The sequence below is a fragment of the Eumetopias jubatus genome, unplaced genomic scaffold (assembly GCF_037043125.1).
Source record: "Eumetopias jubatus isolate StellerSeaLion01/CBP00866 unplaced genomic scaffold, mEumJub1_p1.0 scaffold_2, whole genome shotgun sequence".
Lineage (NCBI taxonomy): Eukaryota > Metazoa > Chordata > Mammalia > Carnivora > Otariidae > Eumetopias > Eumetopias jubatus.
This window is the reverse complement of record NW_028274808.1, coordinates 75,743,625-75,771,064: the sequence shown is the minus strand read 5'-3', so window position 1 is coordinate 75,771,064 and position 27,440 is coordinate 75,743,625. Positions and strand designations below refer to the sequence as shown.

Here is a 27,440-nt window from a genome sequence, read left to right as displayed (position 1 = left end):
ACAAAGGAGTGAAGCTTGAGAAACATTTCAGCAGCCTCCAGGAACACATGGGAGCCCAGGGTCTGGGGGTGGTCTCTACGCCCAGTTAGAACACATCAGCTAATTATTAACTTCCCCATTAGTCAAGTGGCCACCGCAGCCCAGCCCCAGCCCCCTGGGCCGGCGCAGTAGACTCCAGTTGTCTCATCCTGTGCTCATTTCTGTTTCAGACCCAGACTGTGCACTCCTGGCTGACGCCCAGCAGGGTAGGAGCCGCTGAAGGGGCGGCCAGCCTCTGCAGGCCTCCCGGGTCCTCTGGCCGGAAACACAATGGCCTCTGTGGTCGCCAGCCTCGTGCTGCAGCGTAAATCCTCAGTTTGTGTCTGTGTTTAATTGCCACCCTGGGAAGTGCTATCCAAGTACTATTGTTTCTGGCTAGGCGTGCAGCTCCCGGGCCCTGCTGCTGCCCACCCAAGACAAACCTCTGCAACAAGGGATTCCTAGGGTAGTGCGGGCCATCTGTGTTAAATGCCCACGGAGAGCATGGGGTCATGCAAGCCGGGAACCCCTAATCACACACTGACCAGGGAGCTGGCTCAGACACACGGGGTAGAAGCTCAGCCTTCAGGGCCCTGGGGACCGAATTCACACACCCTTTCAACTACTGTCCGACTTTCTCTAGCTAGTACTATTGTTAAAGTATCCGGAAGGGAGGATGGAAGGAAAGCAGGCAGGCCCCTCGCCTGTCCAGGGGTTTCCAGGGTCAGAGTGTGGAGGAAAGGCCTGTTCAAGGGAGAAGGCAGGGAGGGGGCTGTGACAGTTACCGAAAGGGGGGGTGGTCCCCTCTGCTCAAACGCAAGTACTGGGAAAGGTCATTCTTCTAGAAAGGCACAAACCACCACCCAGGCCCCTAAGAGAAGTGGCGCACAGTAAGATGCACATAGAACTGAAGCACTAATAGGGAGAGACGACTTTAAATCATTTGTAACCATTTTACTGCAGGGCATAGAACATTTTCTACATTAAAAGGGTTTGGTGATTTCTCTTTAAAGCAAACCCCAAAGACAAGAGGAAATGGGTTAAGTGGCACACCTACATGTTAAAATTCAATTTCCATCCATACAGAATCCCAAGCTGGCTTGGTTTGGGAGACCGTGGATCATCCACATCTATTTCAGGCAGGCACAAAGGGGACACAGACACACCGCATGGTTTCCCCTGGGGCTGCGCTGGCCAGCAGTCTGGACAGCACCCCGGGCCCCTGAGTCACAAGAGGCTCAGGATCCTGGGACACTGTCTGCAGGGGAACTGTGACTCTGACGGCCCTCTCCTTGGGGAGGGGAGGAGAGGGGGCTGCTACCCACCACTTCGACAGGTAGCACTGGATCCTGTGACAGGAACCCAGATGATTTTGTTTATGGTTACCAGGAGGCTGCTCATAATGATAAATCCTTTTCTCTTTCCATTTCTGAAAAATAGGGGTGCTTCATGGTAGCAACCTCTCAACTCCCCTTGCCCCTGGGGTGCCTTTAAAGGGATGAGGTTTGTAAATCTCAGAAGCACCGCTGAACACCTGTGAGGAAGGTGCAGTGAAAGGTGTAAGGGACGAAATAATGGCCAACGATGTAAGGGGGAGAGATGGGTTAATAATAAATTAGACATAAAGGGGGAGATTCTTTGGCATTCAGAATGTTCTAAGGACAGGATGATTCTTTCTACCAATCTGTCATCCTTAGGAGTCAGTTACTTGGTCAACTTTTCCCCCTCATCTCCTGGTCATCTAATCACTACTGGAACCGCTTCCAGTTCTGTCAGAATGAAACATCAATAAGGAATGGAAGCAGAGAATCTTTCTGCTCTGCTTGAGTACCCTCTGACTCACAGGGTTTCTCAAACCCAAGGCCTACCTGGATTATTTTGTTAAGTTCAGTAAAAATTAATTGTAACATTTTTCTTTTAAAGAGCATATACTATAAAAGACATAAAAAGATGCTCAATGTAGTTAGTCCTTAGGGAAATACAAATCAAGTCCACAGTGAGGTATCACTTTACACCTATCAGGATGACTATAATCAAAAAGACAAGACAAGTGCAGGTGAGGATATGGAGAAACGAACCCTCGTGTTGTTGGCGGGAATGTTAGTGGTGCAGCCAGTTTGGAAAAGAGGCAGCTTCTCAGAATGTTCAATGTACGATTACCATATGACCCAGAAATTCCATTCTCATAGGTCTATACCCAAGAAACCTGAAAATATACACTCAAATCAAAACATCTGAACACAAATGTTCAAAGCAGCATGTTTTTTAAGAGCCAAAAACTAGAAACAACTCAAATGTCCGTTTATTGATGAACGGAGAGGCAAAATGTGACATATACTTACAATGGAATATTCTTTAGCCTTAAAAAGAAATGAAGTACTGCCACATGCTACCACATAGATGGATTGTGAAGTTATATTAAGTACAAGAAGCCAGACAAAAAAGGCTACACAAGCCCATTTACATTAAATGTTCAGAACAGGCAAATCCATAGAGACAAAGATTAGTGGTAATCTAGGGCAAGGGGGTAGTGTGTGTTAGCTGTGGGCTTGTCATATACGGCCTCTATTACGTTAAAGTATGTTTCCTCTATACCTACTTTGTTGTGATTCTTTATCATAAATGAACGTTGAGTTTTCTCAAAAAGTTTTTCTGCACCTTTTGAGATTATCATAGGATTTTTATCTGCATTTTGTTAATGTAGTGTATCACGTTGATTGATTTGTGGATGTTGAACCATCCTTGCATCCCTGGAATAAATCCCATTTGATCATGGTGTATGATCCTTTTAATGGGAGTGACTGCTAATGGTTTATTTTCTGATGTGATGAGAATGTTCTGGAATTACTGTCAGGGAGGGGGGTGGGGGGGATGGGTTAGCCCGGTGATGGGTATTAAAGAGGGCACGTTCTGCATGGAGCACTGGGTGTTATACGCAAACAATGGATCGTGGAACACTGCATCAAAAACTAATGATGTAATGTATGGTGACTAACATAACATAATAAAATTTAAAAAACAAACAAACCAACCCAATGAACTGTCCACTTCATAAAGAAATAAACTAAAAAAAAAAAGTACTGTAACTTCTTACTTTCTAAAGTTTTTATTTCTCTAACCTCACGTCTGCCCATCCCATCAATCTATGCTTATAATGGTATATGTGCATGGAAGCGTACCTGGAACGGTGTTCACCCAGCATTAATGGTAGTTATTTCAAGGTGGTAGAATCTGAAGATCTTTGTATTTTTCTGCATTAAATTCTTAATAATGAACAAATACTTTTTTTCACACCAGAAAATCAGTTAAGTGATTTTCTTAAAAACAGAAAAAGTAGAAAAATAAAAAAAGGAAAACTCCCAAGGCAATAATATATACAGGAGATTCCCTCATGCCAGCATACGTTTAACACCTTTCTAATCAGACTTTTAGTTTCATTACCTCACAGCAGCCAGGATTCACCCTGCTTCCTTTAAACATGCTGGAAGTTGACAGAATCCAAAGGTGTCCCTATCTGTATCTGAACCAGCTGTCAGCATCTTCTAGCATTTTCCATTTCTTCCCATTGAACAAATCATATTCACTATACTAGGTTTCCTTCCTTCCTTCCTCCCTCCCTTCCCCTTCCTCCTTTCTTCCTTCTCTCCTTCCCTGCTTCCCCAGGTCTGGTGGGACAGGATGAGTGAGAAGGGGAAATTTTTTGCCCCTCTTTCATTTCAAATGCTACAATTCATCTGCTCTTATGTATACACAGTTTTTTTTTTCTACCCTCAGGCCATCTCATCTTTCTGCTACTGCCGAGCACTGTCATAAACATTTGTATTCTTCTGACGTCCAAGCAACCAAAATCCTTTCCTACACGTGCCAAGGTCCCTGCAGTTGACAGCCTCACTGGGTGGCGGGGAGACAGAACCTTTATTAGTTCTGTTTCCAGTTTCATTGCACAGAGCTGGGTGTGAGCTCCACAGTGCCTTATAATTAGCCCAAAGCAGCTGCTATTCCAAAGCCTCACTCAGTACCTGCCACTACTGCCAATGTGTATAAATAGTAAATGCAAAAGGCACCATTAAAGTCACATTAAGTTTCTGGCTGAAGCATCGATGGCTTCGATATCCAAAGTTGAGATCAGGCTGCCGCCTTGGTGTTCTTTGTCTTTCTGGGAACTTACCTGTGAGAGTTTTCTGGATTCCAGGAATCTTTCAGCCACCTATGACTGTCAGGTGGAGGGTGATGAAGCTGAGCCCACGCTGCCGCTGCTGCTGGTTTTCGCAGCTTGCATTCACTGGGCGCATGTATAAAATTTTATCTGCTAAGTGATAGGCAGTCTGACCTCATCCTCCTTGCTGGAAGACTGAATTTCAGGGGGCGATGAGGCAACAAAGACCACCAGTAAGCCCCTAGGACTGGCTGGGCAGCTACAGAGGACTGAGAGGGACCAGTGGGTCAGGGAGCAGTGCCGAAGCCGCCCCCGACCTTGGCCTTCTGGGGCGCAGGGGCAGTGCACACGCTCTGAAGCCCCCACAAGCTACAGTCCCGCCTTTCACATAAACAAATGTTTGGAAAACATTCCAGGCAAAACCAAACAGAAACTATTCCCCCTGGCTAAGCAAAGATGAGAAGCGTATTACCTACATCGCACATACCGGCTTTTTTTTTTTTTTCTTTTGCTAAATGAAACGTTTCTACCTCTTCAGTATAAAAACAGCATTTACAGGCATTGAATACTTCAATTATGAAGTTCACTTAGTGATGGCATTTGGCATAAAACATTTACTGGGATAGCAGAGCAGTCCGAAGCTTTAGGAAGCGTCGACATACCTGTCTAGCTGCTGATGAAGAGATGGCTTTTCTGTCCAGCAGGTTGAGGAGCTCAGCCAGCGCAGAAGGTGTGACAGGACTAGCAGCCCCCGAAAGGAGAGAAAATAAACTTACATTTCACACTGTCAGCATACTCATTTATGGTTATTCAGAAGCAAAGCCCTTGATTTTGTAGGTTTAAATAATTAAACCCACACCCAGGAATGGAAATAATACGCCAACTGGGCTCTATTTTACTTATTTATTTTGTATTTTAGGATATAACAAATTTCGGTGACTAGTGTTGTTTTTATTTTACTACTCAACAATAATGGCTGTTTGGCAAAAGTTGTAGCAACAGACAACTGCTCAGTTTAATTAGTCAAAAAAAGGAGTGGCTGCAAAATTCATGAACCATGATAAGAGAAAAAAAAAACCCAAAACAAAACAACCCAGTAATTAAATATTTTCAACTGCAAGATCAGCCTAAGAATTACTTCAAACAAAAGAGCTAACAAAGCTACTTTTCTGAGTGTTTTTATGCAAATATAAGTTCTCTGTACTTGTAAGAGCTTTTCTTTAAGGGAACTCTCCATGACTGCCATCCGTGTCCTTAACTGTCCTTATGGGCATCAGCACAAACACTGTTCTCTCCAGACTCACAACAGAAGGGTCCAGAACCCATCATATCCATACTTTTAGGATGTGGCTTACTTGCCAAGATCCCATGATAAAAGAAAGGCCAAGGAGCAACCAAACCCATAAAGTGTCATTAATTCACATTCGGGGATAGGAGTGGTGTGTGTGTGTGTGTATGTGTGGGGTAGTGCCTAGATCAGTGAAAAGACAACACTGAATTACGCACCATTTCTTTAAAAAATATGTGATTTTGCACTTTTAAACACATAGAGTGACTAGGGTAATAAAACACTGTTTATCTGAGGTCATTAGGGGACTAGTTTTAAAATAGGAAGGACTTATAAATAGCACATCAGTGTGAATGAGAGCTTCTGAAATGTTTAACGCCAAGGGAAAACACCTTCTGTTTATGTCTTAGTTCTCATCAATCACAATTAATTTCTTTGTAAGCTCTTAGATAATGAAAAGGAAACTGCCATGGAGCCCCCATCCAGTTTCCATGAATTCCAAACCCAGTGAGTGCAAGTTCACCAGCTCTGACTTACTGGACTCTGGTTCAAGTCCAGTGAAGCCTCATTACGGTTGTTCATTTGAAGCAGATGACACACAGAGGCAGACCATCATCCTTAAAGTCTCTGCTTATCCCAAAGTAGGGATAAAAGGTAATTCCAAGTGAAAACTAGGTTTGGAGACTAACTGGTGTTATTAAGTTGGTATGTGGAACATCTGTGAACCACCCTGATTAAATCTCAACAGGAAGAGGGGCAGAGAGCTGGAAATAAACCAATAAATCCCTTTTCCAACCTTCCACCTTACTAAGAATCAGGTTGCTTGAAAAACGAGTGTCCCTTGGGTGTTCTGCAATCCTAGAAAATACGGTGGCTAATTAGAGTGTAGACAGTAGGTAGAACCCATGATAAGCACTGATGTTAAACTGGATTTCTAGAGCATGCAGAAAAGAAAAGGTCCCTTCTCCCACACGAGTTGATGGTATCAGGGACATGGAGACAGAGAAGAACAGAAATAGATCACAACATAACTAAAAATACTTTGCCTCTCATCTAATGACCTTAATTCATTAGTTAGGTCATAAATGTACACTATAAAATATTTCCACTGACCTAACAGCATTGGAGATTTCTCACTCACCTTTCTGTACCCACAAATGCTTGACACATAGTCACTAATATTTGTGTCACAGAACTCTTCCCACCAACAGGGAGAGCTATCTGGTATACCACATACATTAATTCCAGATATGCCCGGGCTAACCTTGAGTGAGACAATGACAAAGATCAGTACCTGTCAGGTTGATGGTAGAAGACCCCACTTATCAGTTAAATAAATAAACCATCAGATCTGCAACATAATGGCAGCAGAAGCACAAGCTACTGATTTGCTGCTGTCAGATAATGCTGGTTCCTGGACAGTGAATATGTCTCCACTAAAGAAGACCCTGACATTGGAAGGCTTAAGCTTTGTGTGCCAGCCTCCAATCCCCTGAGGCCTGCGTATGTACAGAGGGATCTTTCCCACCTGCCAACTTCCTCCAGTCCCCTAGAGCTCTTTCAGGATCACGACTCCATCCCCAGCTTGGATTCTGGGAGTAAACACTCTGCTATCTCTACAACCATACCTTCCCAGCCCCCTCCCCTCATCGGAGAAAGGTGCGGTCCATCTCAATCCCCACACTCTTTTCAGGCCCAAAGGCAACCTCTGCTTCCGTTCCGATGGGGCACAGGAAGCTCCTGGAGGAAGACAGAGGGACCTGGACACCCAGGTGGCTCTTGCTGGTCAATAATCCTTGTGTTCATCTCGACGGCTTCCCTGCACCCCTCCCGGGTGCCCCAACCCAAGCACCTGTTCCAGACAGTCTCCTTCCCACTTCCCTTCTTGGCACATGCCCTCCTTCACCTCTCACTTCGTAAGGTTACCAGCTGATGCAAGACTCAGAATTTTCTGTCGTGCCCTCTTCCTCCTGGTTCCATCAAACAAACCCCTTGACTCATGCTTTTAATCCCAATTACTTTCCACTTTTATGGATCCCACTCGCATGTTTGTTTCCTTTCTCCTGGGGCTCTAATCACGCACCTTCACAAATGCTCAGATCTTCCCGATCCTGAAAATGTCTGCAAGTGATTTTGGAGTCACTTACTTCTGCCTGGGCTCTTACCTTACCTTTACCAATAAACATCTGGCATTAGTGGCTACTATCTACCCTTGTGGGCACAGCCATGTGGATACTAATCCTAGCCCTCTACAGAAGCTCTTCTCTTAAAAAAAAAAATCACACCTTTGCTTGTTGCCAAGCATAACTGCTTTCCCCCCCATTCTGTTGCACCCCAATTCTGGGCTACATTTAAGGCCCCTTGCGAACACCCCTTCTCCTTGGACCTCCGCATTCTCTTCCTTTTCCTTGAATGTCCCGTTAATAAGGAGCGGCCAGGGCTCTTCTCCATATGGTTTTCTGCCTCCACCACCTCAGGCTGGCAGACAAGCGAAGCCCATCTGTTCCCAAGATTGCCTCTGCTTCTTCAGGATCCAGTTCTCTCTACCACTGGACTCAATGACCTCTCACCAAACATGTTCTAAGGTGCGGTCAGTAAACTTCATCCGGGAAGTGCCAGAGGGCAAATGTTTAAGGCTCTGTGGGCCACACATGGTCTTTGTCACATATTCTTTGTTTTGCTTTACGAGGTAATAACCATGTTCGCTCCCAGGGCTGCCAGAATGATCTTTAATGGGCTCCGAACCCTGCAGCCCCACTCCTGGATGCTATCGCACACACCCCACTGCCGGACTTCTCCTCCCTCGCCATCAGGCCCTCTTGGCTCCAAAGCCTGCCCTGGGTGGCGAGTGCTTCAGGAACGGCTGCCCACGGCTGGCCTGGAAGTTCAGGGCACTCGACTGGGCCAGACAACTGGATGGTGGCACTTGCCTGGTATCACTGTGAAGCACCTGCTCAGGGTAGCTGTAATTTCCACGTTCTTAACTAAATCCAACCTGTTAGTAATAGCAATTTAGAAGGAGTTAACAGAAAAACAACTTTCAAAGCAACATGCTCAAAATAATTAAAAAGCCGAGTTCAACAAGAGCTCTTCTGGTTGGACCCTTTAAACACCAGTCTTCTGACAGGCCTTTAAAGATGAATGCTAATTTGCAAAATCAGTTCTTGCCATCTTGACCTCTAGAGTGTTCCCTGGCTGGCATCATCACACGACTACTGCTACAGCTCCACAGTGACTGCCATTCTAAGCTTTGGAGATGTTTGCTCCAGCAGCTGCGGCTGCTCATTAACTACTGTTTGTTCCGAGGTGAGGCCGCTACGGCCAGTGCGACTAAGGGTGGTTCTCTGAGCTGTGCAGGAAGACAGTTGCTACAGCTTGCTTTTGGGTCCTCAGTCCTGGTTCTCCATAAATTGGATACAGAACCGTAGCTTAGCTCCCCCGTTTATCTGCTTTGGGAACACCTCCTTATTAGGTTTATGTAGAATTGGGTACCCTCTGGGTTCTTAAAACTGTAGTGCTTATGAATTGTTTGGGTAAGTATCAGGGGCTCCAAGTTCACTCTACAAGCTAATTTATCAACCTCAGCACCTTCAGCAGCTACCAACGTGGCCGGTACGCAAACCCCTAATTTGAGACCGACATATAAAGAAGCTGGTCTGAAAGTCAGGGGACTCGGCTACCAGTTTCAGCAGCTGAGCAACCTGAGGTATGTCACCTTACTGGCCAGGGCCTCGATTTCCTTGTCTGCCAAAGGACAGAGCGGAACCAGAAGTTATCTAAGGTCTCTGCCAGGACTAAAATTCAGTGACTCTAGGCCAACACAGTCCACCATAGCCAACGACATGGAAAACCATCAATTTAAGGATCAGATTTTTAACTCCTCCGAAAGCTCAAACCACATCTTGGAGCCTTCCTGCCTTCTTCTGGCCAACAGGCGCTTCCAGAAGCACTGCTTTCTGCCTTGGATTAAAATGCTGCCGCACAAGTCTAGTCCTCCCCAGGAGATGGCGATCCCCTCGAGGGCCGGGGTCAGGGCCTCCTCATCTGACCTCGTGCCCTGCCCAGAGGGGAGCTCTACCGCATTTGTTGGGGTCACGGCTAACACCCCCTCCCCACCCCCCGGTGACTCCCCACATCCTTACATCCCAGCCCTGCGCCGGTCAGCCAGCTGTGCCTTCCTGCCGCCCCCCACCCTCTGCTCCTACAAGCTATGCTCCTCCTCGGTCTAAGAACGTGCAATGAATTCCCATTCCCGCCCTTGGCTCTCCACCGGTGTCGCCCAGACCTCTGCCTCACCAACTCCTATCTGTTCTGTAAGGCTTTGGTACAGTTGTTTCTCCTCCCTAAACTCTTCTGGAGGGCTCCAGCCTACCCTGAATGGCCACCGTATTTTCAGTGTAAAGAGTGGAGTTTCTGAGGAGAGGTCAAACCCGAAAGGGCAGGAACAAAAGACAGAGAGGCAACAGATGCCAAAGGAGTTTAGGGGGCTGAGGGTGGCCGTCGTTTTGGTACTTAACACGCCAACCCGGTGAAGAGAAGGAAACGAACGCTGAGGGCCCACTACGTGCCAGGCACCGTGCGTTTTCCTCTCCAAAACCCTTGCCAGTACTTAGGCACTACCGTTTTCGTTTCATAGTGAAGCAATGGCAGGTGAGAAAGGGGAACTCATCCAAGGTCACTGCTGGTAAGGAGCCAAGTAAGGAAGTGGGCACTGTACAGCAAACAAATTTTTGGGACCATGTATCCATGTAGGCTCATCCCCCTCCTCCACTCTGTACGGCCTCAGGATGCTGGGACAATGGCATGCCTGCTGACAGGGGGTACCATGTTCCCCTGGGGCCTTGCGGGGGGTGGGGGGTGCTTCTCATGAACGCTCTCTCCCTCATTCCCCATACTGCAATCTGCTGCTCACTCTTCCCTTCTTAAATCTTGCCTTTCCTTTGGCTTTTGTGACATTCTGCCCCAGTTTTCCTCTTCTCTGCCATTTCTTCTCAGCTGCCTCCTTCTCTGCCTGCGCTTCTCACTTAGAGTCTAGAGCATCTCCAGCTCCTTCCTCAGCCGTCCCATCAGGCCATACCCTCCCTGATCCTCTTCTGTTTCAACAACTTCAAGTACTATCTATAAGCTGCTAAGTCCACGTTCCACCTATACTGGACTATGTACTTGCGTTCCCCGACATAGGATGCCCGGACTCACCTCAAGATTTTTACACGTGCTGTTCCCTATACTGGAACACTTTTACCTCTTGGATTTTGCCTGACTAACCTTACTCATCCTTCCCTCAGGCCTTAGCTTAGCTGTTCCCTTCCCCTTCTCAAGACCACCTAGCTCATTGCTTTGTCATCACCGGCTTCTAGACTGTCAGCTCCGAGAGCAGGGCCTCCATCTGTTGTGCCGACTGGTCTTCCCCAGGTTTAGCACAGTGCTTTGCACAGAGCAGAGTCTAAATAAACATGTGCTGAATAATGAACAAATGAGAACTCTAGGATTTATACCTCCCCGATCTCTGTTAGTGGTAGATCATGTATCTGACTGCCTCCTGCTTACTCCCCCGCCCAGGCGGCCCAACTCAGCACGTCCCAAATGGAACATGGCATCCTGCCCCGCCCCTTGCCCCTGAACTCACTCCTCCTCCACCTCTCACTAGACTGTAAGATGCTGCCCTCCATTTCACTCCACTGTCCAAGTAAGAACTGGAAGTTGTACAACGTGAGAGAACTGCTGTCCATCTACCTCGGCTCAGGCCCATGGCATTTCTCACTGGCACTCCAGCAACTGGCTCCTTGCTTCTGGTCTGTTCCTCCAACCAACTCCCCCAAAGTGAAACTGGAGTGCGCTGGAGATCTACGGCTTTGAGAGCTGCTGACAGAAGTGTTTGCACAGTGGCCTCTGGTGGTCTCTGTGGCTTTTTCCTGAGCTGTCCTTGCCCCTCAGCACCCCGGAGTTTCTGGGTTTCTTGAGCCCATACACCCGCTTGCCTCTGAGTGTCCATCCGCCACTCCCTTGCCTAGAATGCCCTCGCCCCTCCCATCACCTGGCAACTCCCACTAGGTCTTTGGGGCCTAGCTCCAGCATCCACTTCTGAGAGAAACCTCATCCACCTTCTGGCCTCGGGTCAGGCCCCCTCTGTGTTCATTCAGGGCACCCCCTGCGCCTCCGGCCTAAAAGAATCAAACTGAGGTGACTACCTGCTCTCTTACAGGCCCATATCCCCCACCAGCTTGCATACCCCTTGTCTTACTCATCTTTAGGACCGCAGCTCCAGCACAGTACAAAGGGCAGCACAGACAAAGATTCGAACAGATAAACGAAATTTCAGATGTGAGGGAGGACAGCTTTAGAATCTGGAATTCACAGGGGGTGTGTGTGTCTTGTCAGGAGATCCTGAGGGGGAAGAGGGAGAACAAAACACTGGCCCTGCCCTACTTCAACTGCTTCTGGACACTGAGTTCATCAAAAAAAGGAAAAAAGAATCTCCAGACCCCACTCACCTCTCATTGACAGCAAGGTTCTGTTGCTTTAAAAAACCCAGAAAAATGTTGAGGACCCAACTAGTTACTTTTTTTGGCTCTGCCCTAGTTTCTTTTATAACATTTTGGAAGAACTCCAGTAGGCCAACTTCATTCTGTAAAGAAAGAAAAAAAAGTATGGATGTATACATATATATATGTATAAAGTCTCCCCCCAAATGAAAGATCAGCATTCTGAAGGCAGATCTGAAACTGTCATCCTCTGCCTCCCCTGAGACCTCTACCTGTACTTTCTTAAATACGGAACCGTCACCAGAAAACTGTGATCCCTTTCAGTAAACAGCAAGTATTCGACTTCTACCACTGTCACTGTGCATTTTTTTAACACAGCATTTTCTCACAGGAACAAACATATGTCAGAGAGCCTGGCTTGGTGAACCAGAGGACAATGAAATCCACTCTCCCCCAAACTCACCTGCCCTCTCACTGTCAGCCTTGTGTACCCTACAACCTTAACCCTTTCATCCTCAGGCCCACGATGTCTGGCCCGAGCTTCCTGTCCTTCTTTCCAGGTCTATTCTCTGCTGGAAGTCCCAGCGACTGTGAGAATAAGGAGGCCGGAAAAGAAGCAAGTCAAGAAGGAACAGACGGAATATTCTACCTCTGAAAAATCAAAAGTGGATCGTAACTATATGGATCTTCACATCATCCCAGGAAGTGACAGAAGTGGTTTTCGAAATGAGGAAGAAGCCAGGTACATGTGATCCACTTAGACCACGGGACCGATGGAGGCAGCAGGGGTTTCCAGGCCTTCTGAGCCAAGCCAGACACAGCTTAACTCTGCCTCTCCTCTTGCTCCGTGAAAACAATCATCAAGGGGACTTGAAGAAGACTCTACCCCCCGCTCTGGACTGTCAGCTCTGTGAGTCGGGGGCCATTCTGTCCGGTTCACTTTACAACTAGAGCTAAGTCAGTGCTGGGCAATGGCAGCTACTTGGTAAGTATCTGTGGACAGAATCCATGCCTGCCGTCACCGCGTGTGTTTAAAAAAAAAATCACAAGTGAATGCTCCTTCTTTATCGTGTCATGTTCACCTTCAAATATTAGAATTGTCCCAGTCTTGCATAAGAGTAACCCCAAGGCACTCATTAAGTGCCTTAACTACTATGGCTAACTGCCGGCTCAGATCAGTTTGGCAGAACCAAAAAGTCTGGCTAAGTCCATTCTGTTTTCCAATAAGAAAAATAAAAACAGGGACGCCTGGGTGGCTCAGTCGGTTAAGTGGCTGCCTTCGGCTCGGGTCATGATCCCAGGGTCCTGGGATCGAGTCCCACATCAGGCTCCTTGCCCAGCGGGGAGCCTGCTTCTCCCTCTCTCTCCCTCTGCTTGTGCTCTCTCTGTCAAATAAAATAAAATCTTTAAAAAAAAAAAGAAAAAGAAAAACATGTGCTCCTCACATACGGGAAGGTGAAGCTACCAAATGCAGAGGGAACACATTTCTTAGACGATTTCCCCTACCTGCTGCAATTCAAATCAAACCACACTTTCCTTGAAATGGTCTTTTAAGCTTCATACTGTGGGCAAGGCTCTCACCCTTGCCCCTTTCAGAAAAGCTTTGTTAAGTGAAGGAACTTTCTGGAAAAATAAGGTACTCAGAAGAGCAAGACATACTAACAAAAGTGCTCTGAAAGTTTAGCTATTGTAGATGCTGTAAAATATACATGGGCATACAATTGCTAAAGTAGACATTCCATAATAACAAAAAAATCTACATACCCTTTGTAACAGATACATTCTCTGGTGACAAGCCTACTGAATAATCCCATAATCCTCTCTTGAATCTCTTTTCAGGCCAACGTTACTATTCTGCTCATGCTAAACCAGGGCAAAGGCTACCTCAGCAGCCAAAGCTTGACTGCAGATAAGGGAAACGCAGGCAGAATGAAGAGGAAGACCTGCTTAACTTACGGAAAAGTATTCCAACTTCCACCATGATACAGCAAACTGCTGGGGAAGTACAAAACCGCTCTCCGGCCCAAATCAGACGGGCAGAATTCCCTTTGTTTTAACCCAGACAGGCTGGCTCGCTGGTGAAAAGAGCTGTCAGAAGGAGAACTCTTTGCTTTGCCAAGGAAAGGTTTTCTAAAGCCACCTAGAAATATTGCAGTTGAACTCCCAGGCTTGGCTGTGCTGGGACGTGACGAATAGCTCTTCTTCTACCCTTGGGTGGTTTTTTTTTTTATTGGATGGATAACATGGCAAGTCAGATTTCTGTTTGTCTTTTTGTGTCAGTGCTGTGATGAAGCCTGTCGGAGCTGGAACCGTACTTCACTGGATGCACGGTTTCAGTACACAATTGCAAGCGGACGTGAAAATCTGCGGGTGTAATGGGGTGAACGGCCAGCGGCAGGGCTGAAGGAGGCCGAGCCGCTGCCGCCCAGAGAATGACGGATCAATGCCGAGGCGCACGTGAGCTGCCTGCCCTGGCTCTTTAGATCAGAAGTCCACCTTTTGAGGAAAAAACCCACAGCATTCTAGATAAGGTTTCCTTAGTTTTCTATGAGATCGGCAACTGCTAATAAGCTCGGCACGAATCTCAGAAGTCCCTGGTGAACATGGCAGTGCAGCCATCTGGTGTTCTCAGGAAAATTGTGGGCTGGTGGTTCCCTTACATAAAAACCATGTAAAAGCAACGCAAAAAGGCCACTGCGTTAGGGAGCCCCTAGCTTCCTTCTCAAAGGCGACATGCAGGCGTCCGACTCTGCACTGACCTCTCCTACATCAGACAGAGCTGACACCGTAGCGACACGGCGCATCAAGTCTCCTGGCCAAATGTAACACTAATTGTTCCTGCAGCCACAGCTAACGCGGCAGGGACAACCAGTCCTGTCTTTCGTGTAACACCAGACAGCCTCTACAGCTCTATGGCAGGGAAGCATCCTTTTCACATTTTAATCAAATTTCCCCGAAGCATTCAATGACACCCAGAGCCAATGCCAGGTCAGCCTCGGAGATGCTAACAAGAGTCCTCCACCGCTAATGGATCTGTCAGCTGGTCACTGCAGGTGTGAGGCGAGGCACAGGGATCGCCCCACCTTCGCGGCCTGCCCTGGGGAGGAGCCCCAATTCACCCTTGCGTCGGGCCGTGGAAGCAATGTCTTTTTGCATGCTACTGTCTTCTCGCCAAGCTGGCTGTCTTGTCCGTTCTACCTTTGGAGACGACAACATGTCCGAAGGCTATGCAGTTGGAAGAGGAGGAGGGCTGGTTTCTCAAGCACCATTCTCGTTCTAAGTCCCACACCCTTTGAACCTGATGAAAGGGCAGAAATTAGCTGGATTATATTTAGAAGGAGAATGAAACCTGACAGAGACAGCTGCCCAGTGGCAGACTCAAGAGAAGAAAAAGCCCACAAAGTTGAGGAACAGCTGATTATGTGGCAGGGAGTGACCTGGCAGCTAAAGAAACCCCAGACTGGCAACCCGGGGCCAATTAAAAAGCTTGCAGGAGTGTATCCAGAACAGGGGCTAGACACGGAGAGAGTAGCCGGCCCCGTGGAGAGCCGCACGTGGCTGATGCTCCTGCTGATGGTATTAACGACGACAACAGGTGCTAGGCACTCTTCTAAGTAAACTCATTTAAATTTTTTTTTTAAAGATTTATTTATTTGAGAGAGAGACAGTGTGTGTGTGAGAGAGCATGAGAACAGGGTGAGGGGCAGAGGGAGAAGCAGCCTCCCCATGGAGCAGGGAGCCCGATGTGGGGCTCGATCCCAGGACCCTGGGATCATGACCTGAGTTGAAGGCAGGTGCTTACCCCACTGAGCCACCCAGGCGCCCCAACTCATTTGAAGTTCTTAATGACAACCCTCGGTTGATATTAGTAGAACTCTCTCTTACAGATGAGGACACTGAGGCATTAAACTTGCTTGAGCTTCCACAGCAAGAGAGCAGAACTGGGAATTGAACCTCTGCAGTCTATGCCCTTCATCTCCATGTTACACTGCCTCTGATGAAAATATCATGTCCCTGCCTTCCTGGGAACTGAGACTGAGCACCTAGCGGTGCCAGGCACAATGTGAAGCAACAAGCTCATCAAAAGAATGCCCTTTCCCACCACTTCCATTATCTTATTTGGTACCTGCCATCTGTTCAAAGGCTCTTCACACATTAAAAATGTTGCAAAGGCCCTTAGCAATTAACTTAGAAATTAGGAGAAAACGGCAGGTTCTCTTTCCTGCCTCTGCCAATATACACCTATGCCACCTGGCACTCCCCGCTGTGGCGGGGCACACATCTGCTCCCAGACCAGGAAGGCAGACAGATACACGCCCCCCGCCCTAGGCCAGAGAGAGCTTCTGGGGCACAGGAGGGTGGCCAGAGTTCCCCAGGCCTCTCTTCTGTGTCCCCTCCACACCCTCTCCTCACGGAAGTTATGGTGAGTATGCCTCAACCAAGACCCTGCCCAATTCTGAAGCACCTTCGGGACCTTACAAAACCACCCCCACTACTGCTCACAGTCTTGGTGCCAAGGCAGACTGCATCTTACTGCATTCTAACTCTTCTGCTATGGGGACTTCGCGCACCACTTTATACCTAACCGGGCAGGTCGTTCCTGTGCGGGGAGCAGCCGACTATACAGCAGACCCTGCATCTGTGGACTGAACAACAGTGGCTTCGACCAGGCGAGGCGCTCACGTGTCATGACGTGTCATTCTGTGCAGGTACAAAGGGAAACTGCACCCATCTGCCACGTGGTGGGGGTGCTGGGGTGAGCAGCCACTGAGCATTTCTGCAAACACTGTAAGAGGGCCCAGCATCTGTCTATCAGTGGGGACTCTGTTGTTCCCTCTTTATTCCTGTGGGTTTGATCACTCTTACAAAGTGAGAAAAAGAGAATGCAGACCCATCACCTTTGTGAAAATAACACTGAATGCTAGTGTTGGGATGGAAATGGAAATTAGATAGGGAGGCCTGAGTGATGGTTCTAAGGAAAGAAAGCAGAAGTTATGGCGAGATTAAGGACGGAAACATTCTGTGGGGGGCCAGCTTGGATCTACGATGTGAATGAGCCTTCTCTCTGCTTTTCATGGAAACAAGAACTGGCTGTGGAAATCTTGCAGTGAGTGAGGGGGGGAAAATAGACACATCCAGAAGAGTCTTCAGTGGGGAAAAAACTAAAGGTAGTTAATTGGTGGTGTGAGACTAGCATAGGAGACATCACTCTCACTTGAGCATGTCAGGAGGAAGCCAGAATCCTGAACCATCAAGGCCTCTTTCAACAACACAGAGATCTGGAGAGGCTTGGAAACTGCCCCAGAAACACCAAGGGTATACTCTCTAGTCTGTCTCATAAAATACACAACTAGAAAGGTCTACAGTCCTATTTTGGTCCTCACAGTTTCTACTCCTGGGTCATGTTCCCAATGGGCCTGGAAGCCCCTAAAATCTGAGCAAAACTCTGGTCCCAACAATTTCACTTGTGCTCTGTTCCTAGCAAAGTCGGGAAGTATACACATCTGAGTTTAAGACAACCGTTCCATACAGAGAGGGTTCACACCTACATTTGGCTTAGACTCATGTGAAAATGAGTTTACATTCTCTGAGACACATGAGCTCTAGGAGGGATGGGAAGGAAACCAATCTGGCAATAAGACTCTTCTTTGGAAAATCAGGTGATAAAAGTTGACAGCAGACCGGCATAACTAGAAAACCGTATCTTTGAGAATGGGCCACAAGTAGTATGCTGTCAAGAAACCAATTCTGATCATAATCACATTTCAATGTGCCTAAAGCCACCATTGTCAAATGGGCCCAACACGGAGGGAACCGGGCTGCAGCTTAAAAATGGCAACAAAGAAGCAAGGCAGTGCTTGCTCATTTGTGCCAAGATCAGACTGAAACCGGAAATGATGTATTTTAATTGTCCCCAAAAGGAAACCGTCCCACAAACAGGAGCCCCAGCCTCAGGATGGGTGAGAGAGAGAGTCCCCGTGAATCCCCAAGGCTGGGCACTCAGGACCTCACTCCTCCCTGCACTTTTGCTCCAGTGGGAAGGTCCCTGAGGGGTCAAATGAATCTGAGCCCAGAGGATCCTCATCTCTGAAAGTCCTGTTACTTGCAGCTGAAATAAACGAATTGCTGGTTTTTCAGAAGTAAAGTTAGAAGATGCATCCTTTATTCAGTTTTAACAGAAAAAAATATCGGTTATGCTTCCAGGGCATAGGCTAACTATAAAAGCACCCGTAAGCTGGCAAGCACTGGGTGCAATTTTATGAAACGAAGAATAAAATCAATTTCGAAAATTACATGGAGCTGAAATATGATGAGCGACGATGTTGACCAAATGGATTTTCCTTCAGCAGCAGTTAGAAGGCCAGTGCTTTGCTCCTCAGCACGTCTAAGCAGTCTGAAACCAGTCAATATAGTTTCAGATGCCTTTTAAACTATTAGCTTTAAAGTAGTATCATCCATGAGTACACAGATATTTATCATGGGAAATTATTTTATAGACAGTTCATCCAAAAAGAAAACCAAGCCATTTCAAGCTTAATAGAAACCCAAAGCAACACTCTTGGAAAACAATCCATTTAATAATCAACTACAGTCATGATTATTTTTTCTGCTTCTTTGTCCCCAGAGACACCTTAACCTTTTTCATGGTGTCAGAAGCAAAGGATTATGACTTCAAATGGGGAATAACCAGCTGGGGGAAAAAGAAAGTTGTTCAAATAAGACTACACATCTTGAGGTTGAATACAAAGACAGACAGACATGTATGGCAGCATGGGTCACTAATCTGGAGGGTCACAGTCACATTTTCCTACAGTCTCACTGGGGCCATGCTGGATTTTTCTTAAAATTCTGCCCTGCGCGACTCTCAAACACCTTAGCAGTTCTTTGGTGTCAGTGCTCTTTTCCCTGGCAACTTATTCTAGGGAGTCCGCTTGGCTGTATTTGGATTTTGTTGGGATTCAGTGAAGATTCTGTTCTGTCAATCATCTTTGGGGTAAGGGAATCATTCCCTCCCCTCTTTTAGCTAGGGAGGGTGGCAGCGCCAGTTCCCTTTGCAGAGCCCTTCTGGCTCCCAGGTGTCCGAGGTGAGATCTGAAATCAAGACTGTCTCTTAGTCAGTGTTTCAACCCACTGCCCTGCAGGGCTACCCAGGAGAATGAAAAGTGACACGGAAAAGATAAGGCTCTTCCAACTGAAAACAGCACAGGGTGCTGTGGCAAGGACAGCAGGTCCTCAAGAAACACTAAATTGGGAATGCGATGCCATTCCTCCACTGAAATCTTGATGAGATGGACATCTTTCTATCTAATGAATTCATACACAGCCAGCCTCCCTGTGAGCCTGTATCTGGTTCTTACCAAGCGCCTACCATGGGCTGGGCTGCATGACATGAGGCAACAGGCAAAATCATCCTACAAACCCCACAAACCCCACATATTCTGCCCTCTTTTGGAGACCTTTTCAATGATTCGCTCAGAAGGAGCCAAGAACCTATGGCAGCAAGTTTAAGAAACAAAATAAAGTTACGGAGGACAGTTTATATCTCTTTTTTGTGATTTAAATTTTCTACTTGGAAAATGGACATAATTTCTGCTTTTCATTGGAGTTGACTGATTTTCACTAAATTTAGGAGACATGAGCGACGATGTTGCTCAACGATACTTTCTCTTTCTTTATAAGGCAGTCTGACATCTTGAAAACCAAACAGGGTGGTCAAAAGTTTTAAATGAACCAATGGTCTGTGACTGCTTCATGAAGCATTAGTGGGACTGTATAAAACATTAATATTGGGCACCTGGGTGGCTCAGGTAAGCGTCTGCCTTTGGCTCACGTCATGATCCCAGGGTCCCAGGACTAAGCCCTGCACCAGGTTCCCTGCTCAGTAGGGAGTCTGCTTCTCCCTGTCCCTCTGCTCCCAACTCCTGCTCTCTCTCTCAAATAAATAATTAAATCTAAAAAAAAAAAAACCCCAAAATGAAACAGCAAAGAAAACCACAACCAAAACAAACAAACAATAAAAACAACAGTATTAACAAAAGTAAAAATTCTATTTTCTCTATCAAGTGATTCAAAACAACAATGAACTTGAAACATACTCCTGTTTGGCACTGTGGCACATTATATATGCAGGCAGGCAGCAGAGCTTAGAAATGGAAATAAAGCCTGGACTCTGAAGTCAGTTCAGACCACTGAACCTGACCCCCCACAGGCCTGGCTAAGATACTTAATGTACTACACCCCACCATAGTTTATGTTTCCCCATCTGTAAAATTGGGAGAGTAACAGTATCTACCTCAGAGGGTTGTTGTAAGGGTAAATTAAAAAGTGGCCCATGGGGTGCCTGGGGGGTGCCTGGGTGGCTCAGTTGGTTAAGTGTCTGACTCTTGATCTCAGCTCAGGTCTTGATCTCAGGATTGTGAGTTCAAGCCCCATGTTGGGCTCCGTGCTGGGCCTGGAGCCTACTTAAAAAAAAAAAAAAAAAGTGACCTGCTATAAACTGCAGAACCTGCTGTCAGCGAGCAGCCATGTTCTTGTACTGCTTAAGCAAATGACTACAATCTGTTTGCATTCTCCAAATCAGGTAAGGCAGAGTTTAGGAAGAGATAGCCCCACAGACATCACCCTGGGATTATCCGCTAAGAAAAATGCACATGCATATCATCTAGATCATTCTCATGATTACTCCTGGAATATGCTGACTCAGAGAAGGACTTGCTATGCTATTAGAACCTCTCATTTTTCAGGAACCTAATACCTGCATCTCAGATTCTGTATTTCTATGCCTTAATCCTTACAAATGAGGTCAGCAATCAAGGAAATTTGACATAAGACAGGGAAGCAAGGTTAACTAAATAGGTTGAAGTTTCAGGTGGGGCAAGGTACTTTTTATGTGACCAGAGGAAAAAAAACTGTAATATAGGTTTTCTGTTGGGAGGGAACTGTCAGGAGGGTTTAAGAGAGAAAACCAGGAGGTAGATTGGGTTCAATGTCCTAACAAGACCAGTTCAGAAAACAAGAGTCGGAGAGGCCAAGTGACTTGCATCTGGACAGAACGTGGGGGTGCTTAAAGCGGCGATCCAGGTGCTTCTCACCCAGAGTTCAATGAGCCAGGCGTCACCCCATGATTTGCAAGGTGGTCAAGAGTGGTTTGCGTATCTGACCTTTAGAAACTAAAATGCTTTTATCAGGAATGCTTCTTCCAGGACTTTCATGAGTACTGTCATATCATTTATCTGACTATTCACTGAATATTCACTGAGTGCCTACTACGTGCCACACATTGTCGTAGATGCTAAAATACTAGAGTTCTGCAAATATCAAGCAGAAATTACCAATACATAATAAAGTGTTTACCACATAATAAAATGACAGGACAAATTAAAGACTGAAGTTAAATTCTGAAGTTTTTAGTATGTGTGGGTAAGGCATGTGCTTAAATGCTTACTGGAATAAGCAATCCAAAGGCACCGAGTGTGGGGTTGAAGCTCTGCAAAGCACACCTCCACTACTGCTATTTATTTAATGAATACTCCTGGGCACTCTTTAAATTGAAAGATGGTTCATTAGATTTGTGCATCTGCCCTTCTCGGCAATCTGTTGTGTTTCTGATGAAGGCAGGAAAAAAACATGAACATATCATTTTCGGGTCTGAGTAACTCAGCTTTCAATGATTACAAAGTCGTAAAGAGCTCAGGATACCCACTTTCAGGAAAACAATTTCTCCGATTCATTCTCTTTCCATTGTTATTAAGTTCTCTTTATACTCGTCTTGGAAATTTCAAGGACCACCCCTTTAAAAAAAACAAAAACAAAAACGAATCACCTAATACATTATCTGCAAGCTATTAAAAATAAGTGTATTTTTAAGATATTAAAAGTCCCTTCAAAACTGGCTCAAAAATCACCTTCTTCTGTTATTTTTTCCCTTTTGTTCCAATCAAGGTAATCACTACCTCCCTGGGCTCCCATCCCACGGTATGCATCTAGCTCTTGCAATCTGCCCCAAGGGCTGGTTAGCTGTGTCGCGCGCACGCGCGTGTGTGTGTGTAAATATAAACTCTTGGAAAACAAAGAAACACTTTTTTTTTTTTATATCTTTGTCCCTGAGTACCTGCTACATAGGAGATGCAAAATAAAAGTTGTGGACTGAACAGATGAAACACAGGTTCCCCTCAACAGGACCTTAAACTCTAGACCCACTCGCTGGGTACTCTCAGCAAACATTTACTCAAGGCCTCTTGTGAACGACACATGAGTGGAGCCTGGGACACAAACATGAACGCGAAAATGTCCCTGCCCTCAGAGGACTTTCTTTGCGCGAGGAGGCAGATGCTCCTTGCCATCACGTGCTCGTCAGAGGCCAAGCGTGACAGTGCTAGAGAGATGCTCTCTCAAGGGAGCAAATGTTTGCAGACAGGGCCGTGGGAGAAAGAGCCATATTCTTGAGAGGAGTTTCTGAAAGGTCTTTTCACCTCTCTTGTGAAGAAAGTTGATACACAAAAAAGAACTTTTAACGTTATATTTAGTGGATTCTCTTCTTTTTTTTTAAAGATTTTATTTATTTATTTAAGAGAGAGAGAATGAGAGACAGAGCACAAGAGGGAAGAGGGTCAGACGGAGAAGCAGACTCCCTGCTGAGCAGGGAGCCCGATGTGGGACTCAATCCCAGGACTCCAGGATCATGACCTGAGCCGAAGGCAGCTGCTTAACCAACTGAGCCACCCAGGCGCCCTAGTGGATTCTTTTCTGAAATCACAGTCGTGAGCAAAGAAATGGCCAAGAAACTTGGGTTTTCTTCATTTGCTACCTCCAAGGGCTGCCTCCATTCACCTGGTGGAAGGCCAGATGAAGATAGATAACGGACATATTGGAGGCTCTCTCTGGTAGTTATAGAACGTAGGACTGGAATTTAGTATTTGGAATTGAGTCTGGAATTTATTTCCCGTGGGCTGGAAATTCATCAGACAGTGGGGAGGATGGGTAGGACTAAGCCTCAGTCGGCTTAAACCAACCTTGGGAAAACGCCTGAGTCGTAAGAGGCTTCAGGTTAAAAAGGTGTTCAGTCCGATATGCGAAATGACTCGCCTGGTCGAAGATTTGGCGTTAAGCCACTGCTGGAGAGCCGAGCTGTGCTGAGGAACAGCAAGTGAGAGGGTGACACAGTCCTAGCCTGCAAGGGGCTGAACAAGTCAGATGAAGAAATGACTAAAATCCAGCCTCGTAAGCATCAGAGAGTTACGGCTAAGCTACGGATGCAGCCCACAGGACGCAGTGGGTGGTGGTCACCCCTGCCTAAAGTATGAAAACCTATCAGGGCCTGCCCAGTCGTCCCTGGTAGGAAAAGAGGAGTTCTCATGTGAGACTCCCTGGAGAGTTTTCACATTAGCTGATTCATAAAGAGAGAATCATTCATTCAACAAACATTCACCTGCCTACCTTGTACCAGAAACGGCGGGGCTGCTATCACTGAAGTATATACATATGAACATTCTAACACCCTACTTACTACTGGTCAATTAAAATGCAGAAATCCAGAGTTTGCACAGACTCCGCTGCTCCAGAAGGTCAGTGTGGCATATACCCAGTCCCCGAAACACGCAGTAGCAAAGCTTTCTACTTCCTCCCTCATAGACAAGCTGAAGACAACGGTGACAAAACCCTTCCCTCACCGGTGCCGCATCCCTTTAATGTTGCCCCGACAAACGGCAAAGCCGGCGAGTAGCTCTGAAAAGAAGGGAAAATCCCTAAGCAGGTCTCAGTGGTGTCAGATTCTCTAATGGCCCCTTAAGATGCATGCTCAAGCCTCAAAGGACCAATACTTCCAGTAAGAGTTTTCAACATTTCGTGCGGAATAAATGTTTTTCTTCTACAGTTGGAGAAATAGCTCGCTGGCTTTTGAGAGCCGAACTTCCTGCCAGACCCTGTCATGGTTCAATATTGCTGGACATCCAGAAACCCTACACATTGATTTTCTTTTGTCCTGCAGGCACATGGGAAAACATTCATCCATAACAACTGGACGGTCTTCAAGGAGCCTCCACGGCTGCTGTGAGCAGCTGTTCATTTCTGCACAGAAGAGATGACTGACATGAGATGCTGCTTCACCTTCTGGTTTCATGAGGCTTATTCACCAAAAAGGGTAGTGAGCAAAGGTTATCGTGCCTTGTTCTTCTCAGAAGCATCTACTGTACAACTGAAGCAATCTGCCTGCGCTACTCAGAGCTCACCGCACAGCATCACCCAAACCGCTGAGCTGGGCTTATCTGAGCCTCTGGTCAATACCTACCAGTAAGGTGAAGCTGTGTTCTGGCAGCATCCCATACTGTTGAATGAGCTTCTCCCGGGTCTTACCGGGCAGCTCAGGGAGCCGCTCCCGAATCCAGTCAATGTTGATCACTTGCTGTGGGTCTGCACCAGGAGGCAGAGACGCGGTGTCATAGAGCAGGAGCGGAGGCAGGTTGGGTTCGGGCATAAACCTAGGCAGGGAGAGGAAATGGGGTCTGACTTGGAAGTATTTGGCTTAATAGGAAAGAAAACCCCTATTATCGATACGCAAGTTTTGTGTTTAGATGTCATGTTACAATTCCAAATATTTTCTGGGGCGCCTGGGTGGCTCAGTCAGTTAAGCATCTGACTGGCTCAGATCATGATCTCACGGTCCTGGGACTGAGCCCCATGTTGGGCTCCCTGCTCAGCAGGGAGTCTGCTTGTCCCTCTCCTTCTGCCCCTCCCCCTGCTCATGCTTGCTTGCTCTGTCAAATAAGTAAATAAAATAAAAATCCAGATATTTCCTAATGTCCCCGAAGACCTGCCCCTCTCCATGCTTATAAACCATGATGAATGAAAAAGGCACAACACAGGGTTGGTACTACACTGCGATTTATAATTGTGGATAAAGCATATCTTCACAAAGACAGAGGCTGGGGGAAAACAGGACCAAATGAGAACCCTTTACTTATTAGGGAGAAAAATGACTTTTCCCCATTTAAAAATTCTCATTATTTTTAGCAGTATTTGTGAAATAAATGAAAAGTCAAAGAAAAAGAAAACTTTCTTTCTTGAGAAGTGGAAGAAATAAATAGATTTTGCGTAAAAAAATGTAGAAGCAGGGAAGGAAGGATGAGTAAGTGGACCACAGGAGATTTTTAGGACAGTGATGCTATTCCCCGTGACACTCTAACGGTAGGTGTCACATCACTGTTCGGTCAAAATCCACAGAATGTACAACATAAAGAGTGAACCCTAATGTAAACTATGGACTTTAGTTAATAATCAAGTCTTAATTTGTAACAAATGTACCACACTCTTTGTGGCATGTTTGTGGTACGTGCGTTTAGTCAGAGTTTTCAACATTTCCTGGGTAATAAATGCGAATCACACAGCAGTGCAGGATGTTATTACGGGAGCCGTGGTGGTGAGGCAGGGTATATGGTATATACCAAGGAGTACGTGGGAACTCTCTGCAGCACCACCACATATCACACCTTTCCCTCTACTCCATTCCAGCATCTAACATTTTCTGTCCACTTCTACTTGTCAAAGGGCTTATGCAGAAGCAGGATAACACACAACAAATGGGGTGCCAAGGTGACAGATCAGACGTGCATGCAACCCATTACCTCCATGCCAAATCTGTGCTGTGAATCAGTCTGACTTGTGAGGGCAGGAGGACACCAAAGGGAGGGTTCCTGAATCCTGCCTATTAACCTGAAGGCTTGAGCCAAAGCCACTGGTTGACCTAACAGCCAAACTCCAGGCTGAGTAAGAAAGAAGCATGAACAGAGTAGGGGGTGACACTGGAGAACAAAGAAGTTCTTGGGAAGACTAGATTGAACCCAGAAGCTCACAGTGATGAAAACAATCTTGACTTTGACACACATGAGAGGGGCCCTTCAGAGGAGGTTCCCACTAAGGGTTTATGAGCTTCTTTCCCACATCACAATGCTACATCGGTTCCTCATTGACAGCAAGAGTTGAGCTTTGCAAAGGAACCAACAACTTTGTTGCTTACAACTTCAACCTTTACAATCTGCAAAACTCAATGGGGAGAAAGACAAAAGGTTCAATTTACCTTAAGCCTATTCTTATTATTTGCTTTATTTCTGGATCTCATATTAAGTCCAACTTGTTTAATTTTAATCAATTAAATAACATCACTCGAGTTGTGAAGGGAAAATGCCATTAACATATGCATTTCTTTTTTCCTTTCTTCTCAAGGATCTTCAGTGTGTTACTGAATTTGTAACTGAATATAAGAATAAGAACATCCTAGGCCCCATCCTCAACTGCCACCCTCTTAGCTCAATTATAAGAACTCCCACACAGGGGTGAGTCAACAGTGGCTTCCAACAGTTGAATCCCATTAAATAAGACACTCTGAGGCTACCAAACCAAGAAAACATTCTTTCTTTCAGTATATATATATAAAATAGGAAGCCTAGGTTTTTCATCATGCAACAATATAAACAGAAAGTGGTTCCTAAAAGCTATCCAGGTCCTTATGTTACTCTGCAAGTGGATTTGAAATTTGCCCCTAACCCCAAACACATGATGGTATTTTTGACAAGAGGAATAATCACCTGTAGTCTTGTTTTCCTTCTTTGTCTCTCATCGGCATGGTGCACCTACGACAGTTAAATAGGAAAACATTAAACCAACATGGCATGCAGCACTGCCCAGCCTCCGTGCAAAGGGGAGTTTCCCCTACCAATAAGGGACACAGGCACATTCAGGCTCTTTGACCTTCTTTGAGAGACACTTACATAACTACATGAAAAAATATTAATGAAAGAGAAATACTTAGAATAATTTTTTAAAAAAAGAGAAGAAATTGCTTCAACGTTTCCAGCTTCTAACCAGCTCAAACTCTAGTCTTCCGAGCTTCTTTCAGTCTTCTGCTAAAAGCACAAAATCCTCAAAATTCAGAGTCAGAATATTAGAGTCAAAGTTATCAAAACAAACAAAAAGGGGTACCTCTATAACCCCCCCTAAGCTTTCTTTACCTCTAGTTTGAATTGGTAGAGCTTAAGTCCGATAGAATTTAAGGACATGAAAATCCTTGCCACAAAGTGGGTAAGCTGGAAGCAACTGAAGGGCCAGACTCAGCACTTACGACCAAGTATGGTTCAGTTTCAACCTCTTACCAGTCCTCCAGGATATTATATCCCTGTAGTGTACAGTATTTTCCTAACTCTGCTAGTGAGGAAAGCATTAGTGCAGACAAGCTAAGTACCTTCTACAAGGTCACACGGCTGGTCTGTGGTGAGCCCAGAACCGCAGACTCATCCAGCTGTGTGCAAGATGCTGGTCAATGCAAACTCACCCCAGCTTGTCGTCAAATGAGCGCGTTTCATTCAGAATTTTACGTCCATTCTCAAGTTCGTGGATTTGTCTCTTAATTTCAAAGTCTAAGAGAAACATAGTAATTTAGTATATTTTGATTCCTTTCATCCAATCAAGCAATAATTAGAAATCTTCCTCAATATTTAAGTCAAAA

At 46.0% G+C, this 27,440-nt stretch overlaps 1 protein-coding gene across 2 annotated transcripts in view; it reads right to left on the bottom strand.

Moving 5' to 3' along the window:
• GATB (glutamyl-tRNA amidotransferase subunit B) overlaps positions 1-27,440 on the bottom strand; it is a 94,027-nt gene that overhangs the window by 13,375 nt on the left and 53,212 nt on the right. For both annotated transcript variants that reach the window (XM_028125296.2, XM_028125297.2), the window contains exons 7-11: positions 27,267-27,351; positions 26,524-26,568; positions 24,231-24,420; positions 11,954-12,087; positions 4,837-4,915 (exon numbers count right to left, since the gene is read on the bottom strand). In XM_028125296.2, the coding sequence (XP_027981097.1) occupies positions 4,837-4,915; positions 11,954-12,087; positions 24,231-24,420; positions 26,524-26,568; positions 27,267-27,351 (533 nt within the window). The remainder of the gene's footprint in view (positions 1-4,836; positions 4,916-11,953; positions 12,088-24,230; positions 24,421-26,523; positions 26,569-27,266; positions 27,352-27,440) is intronic.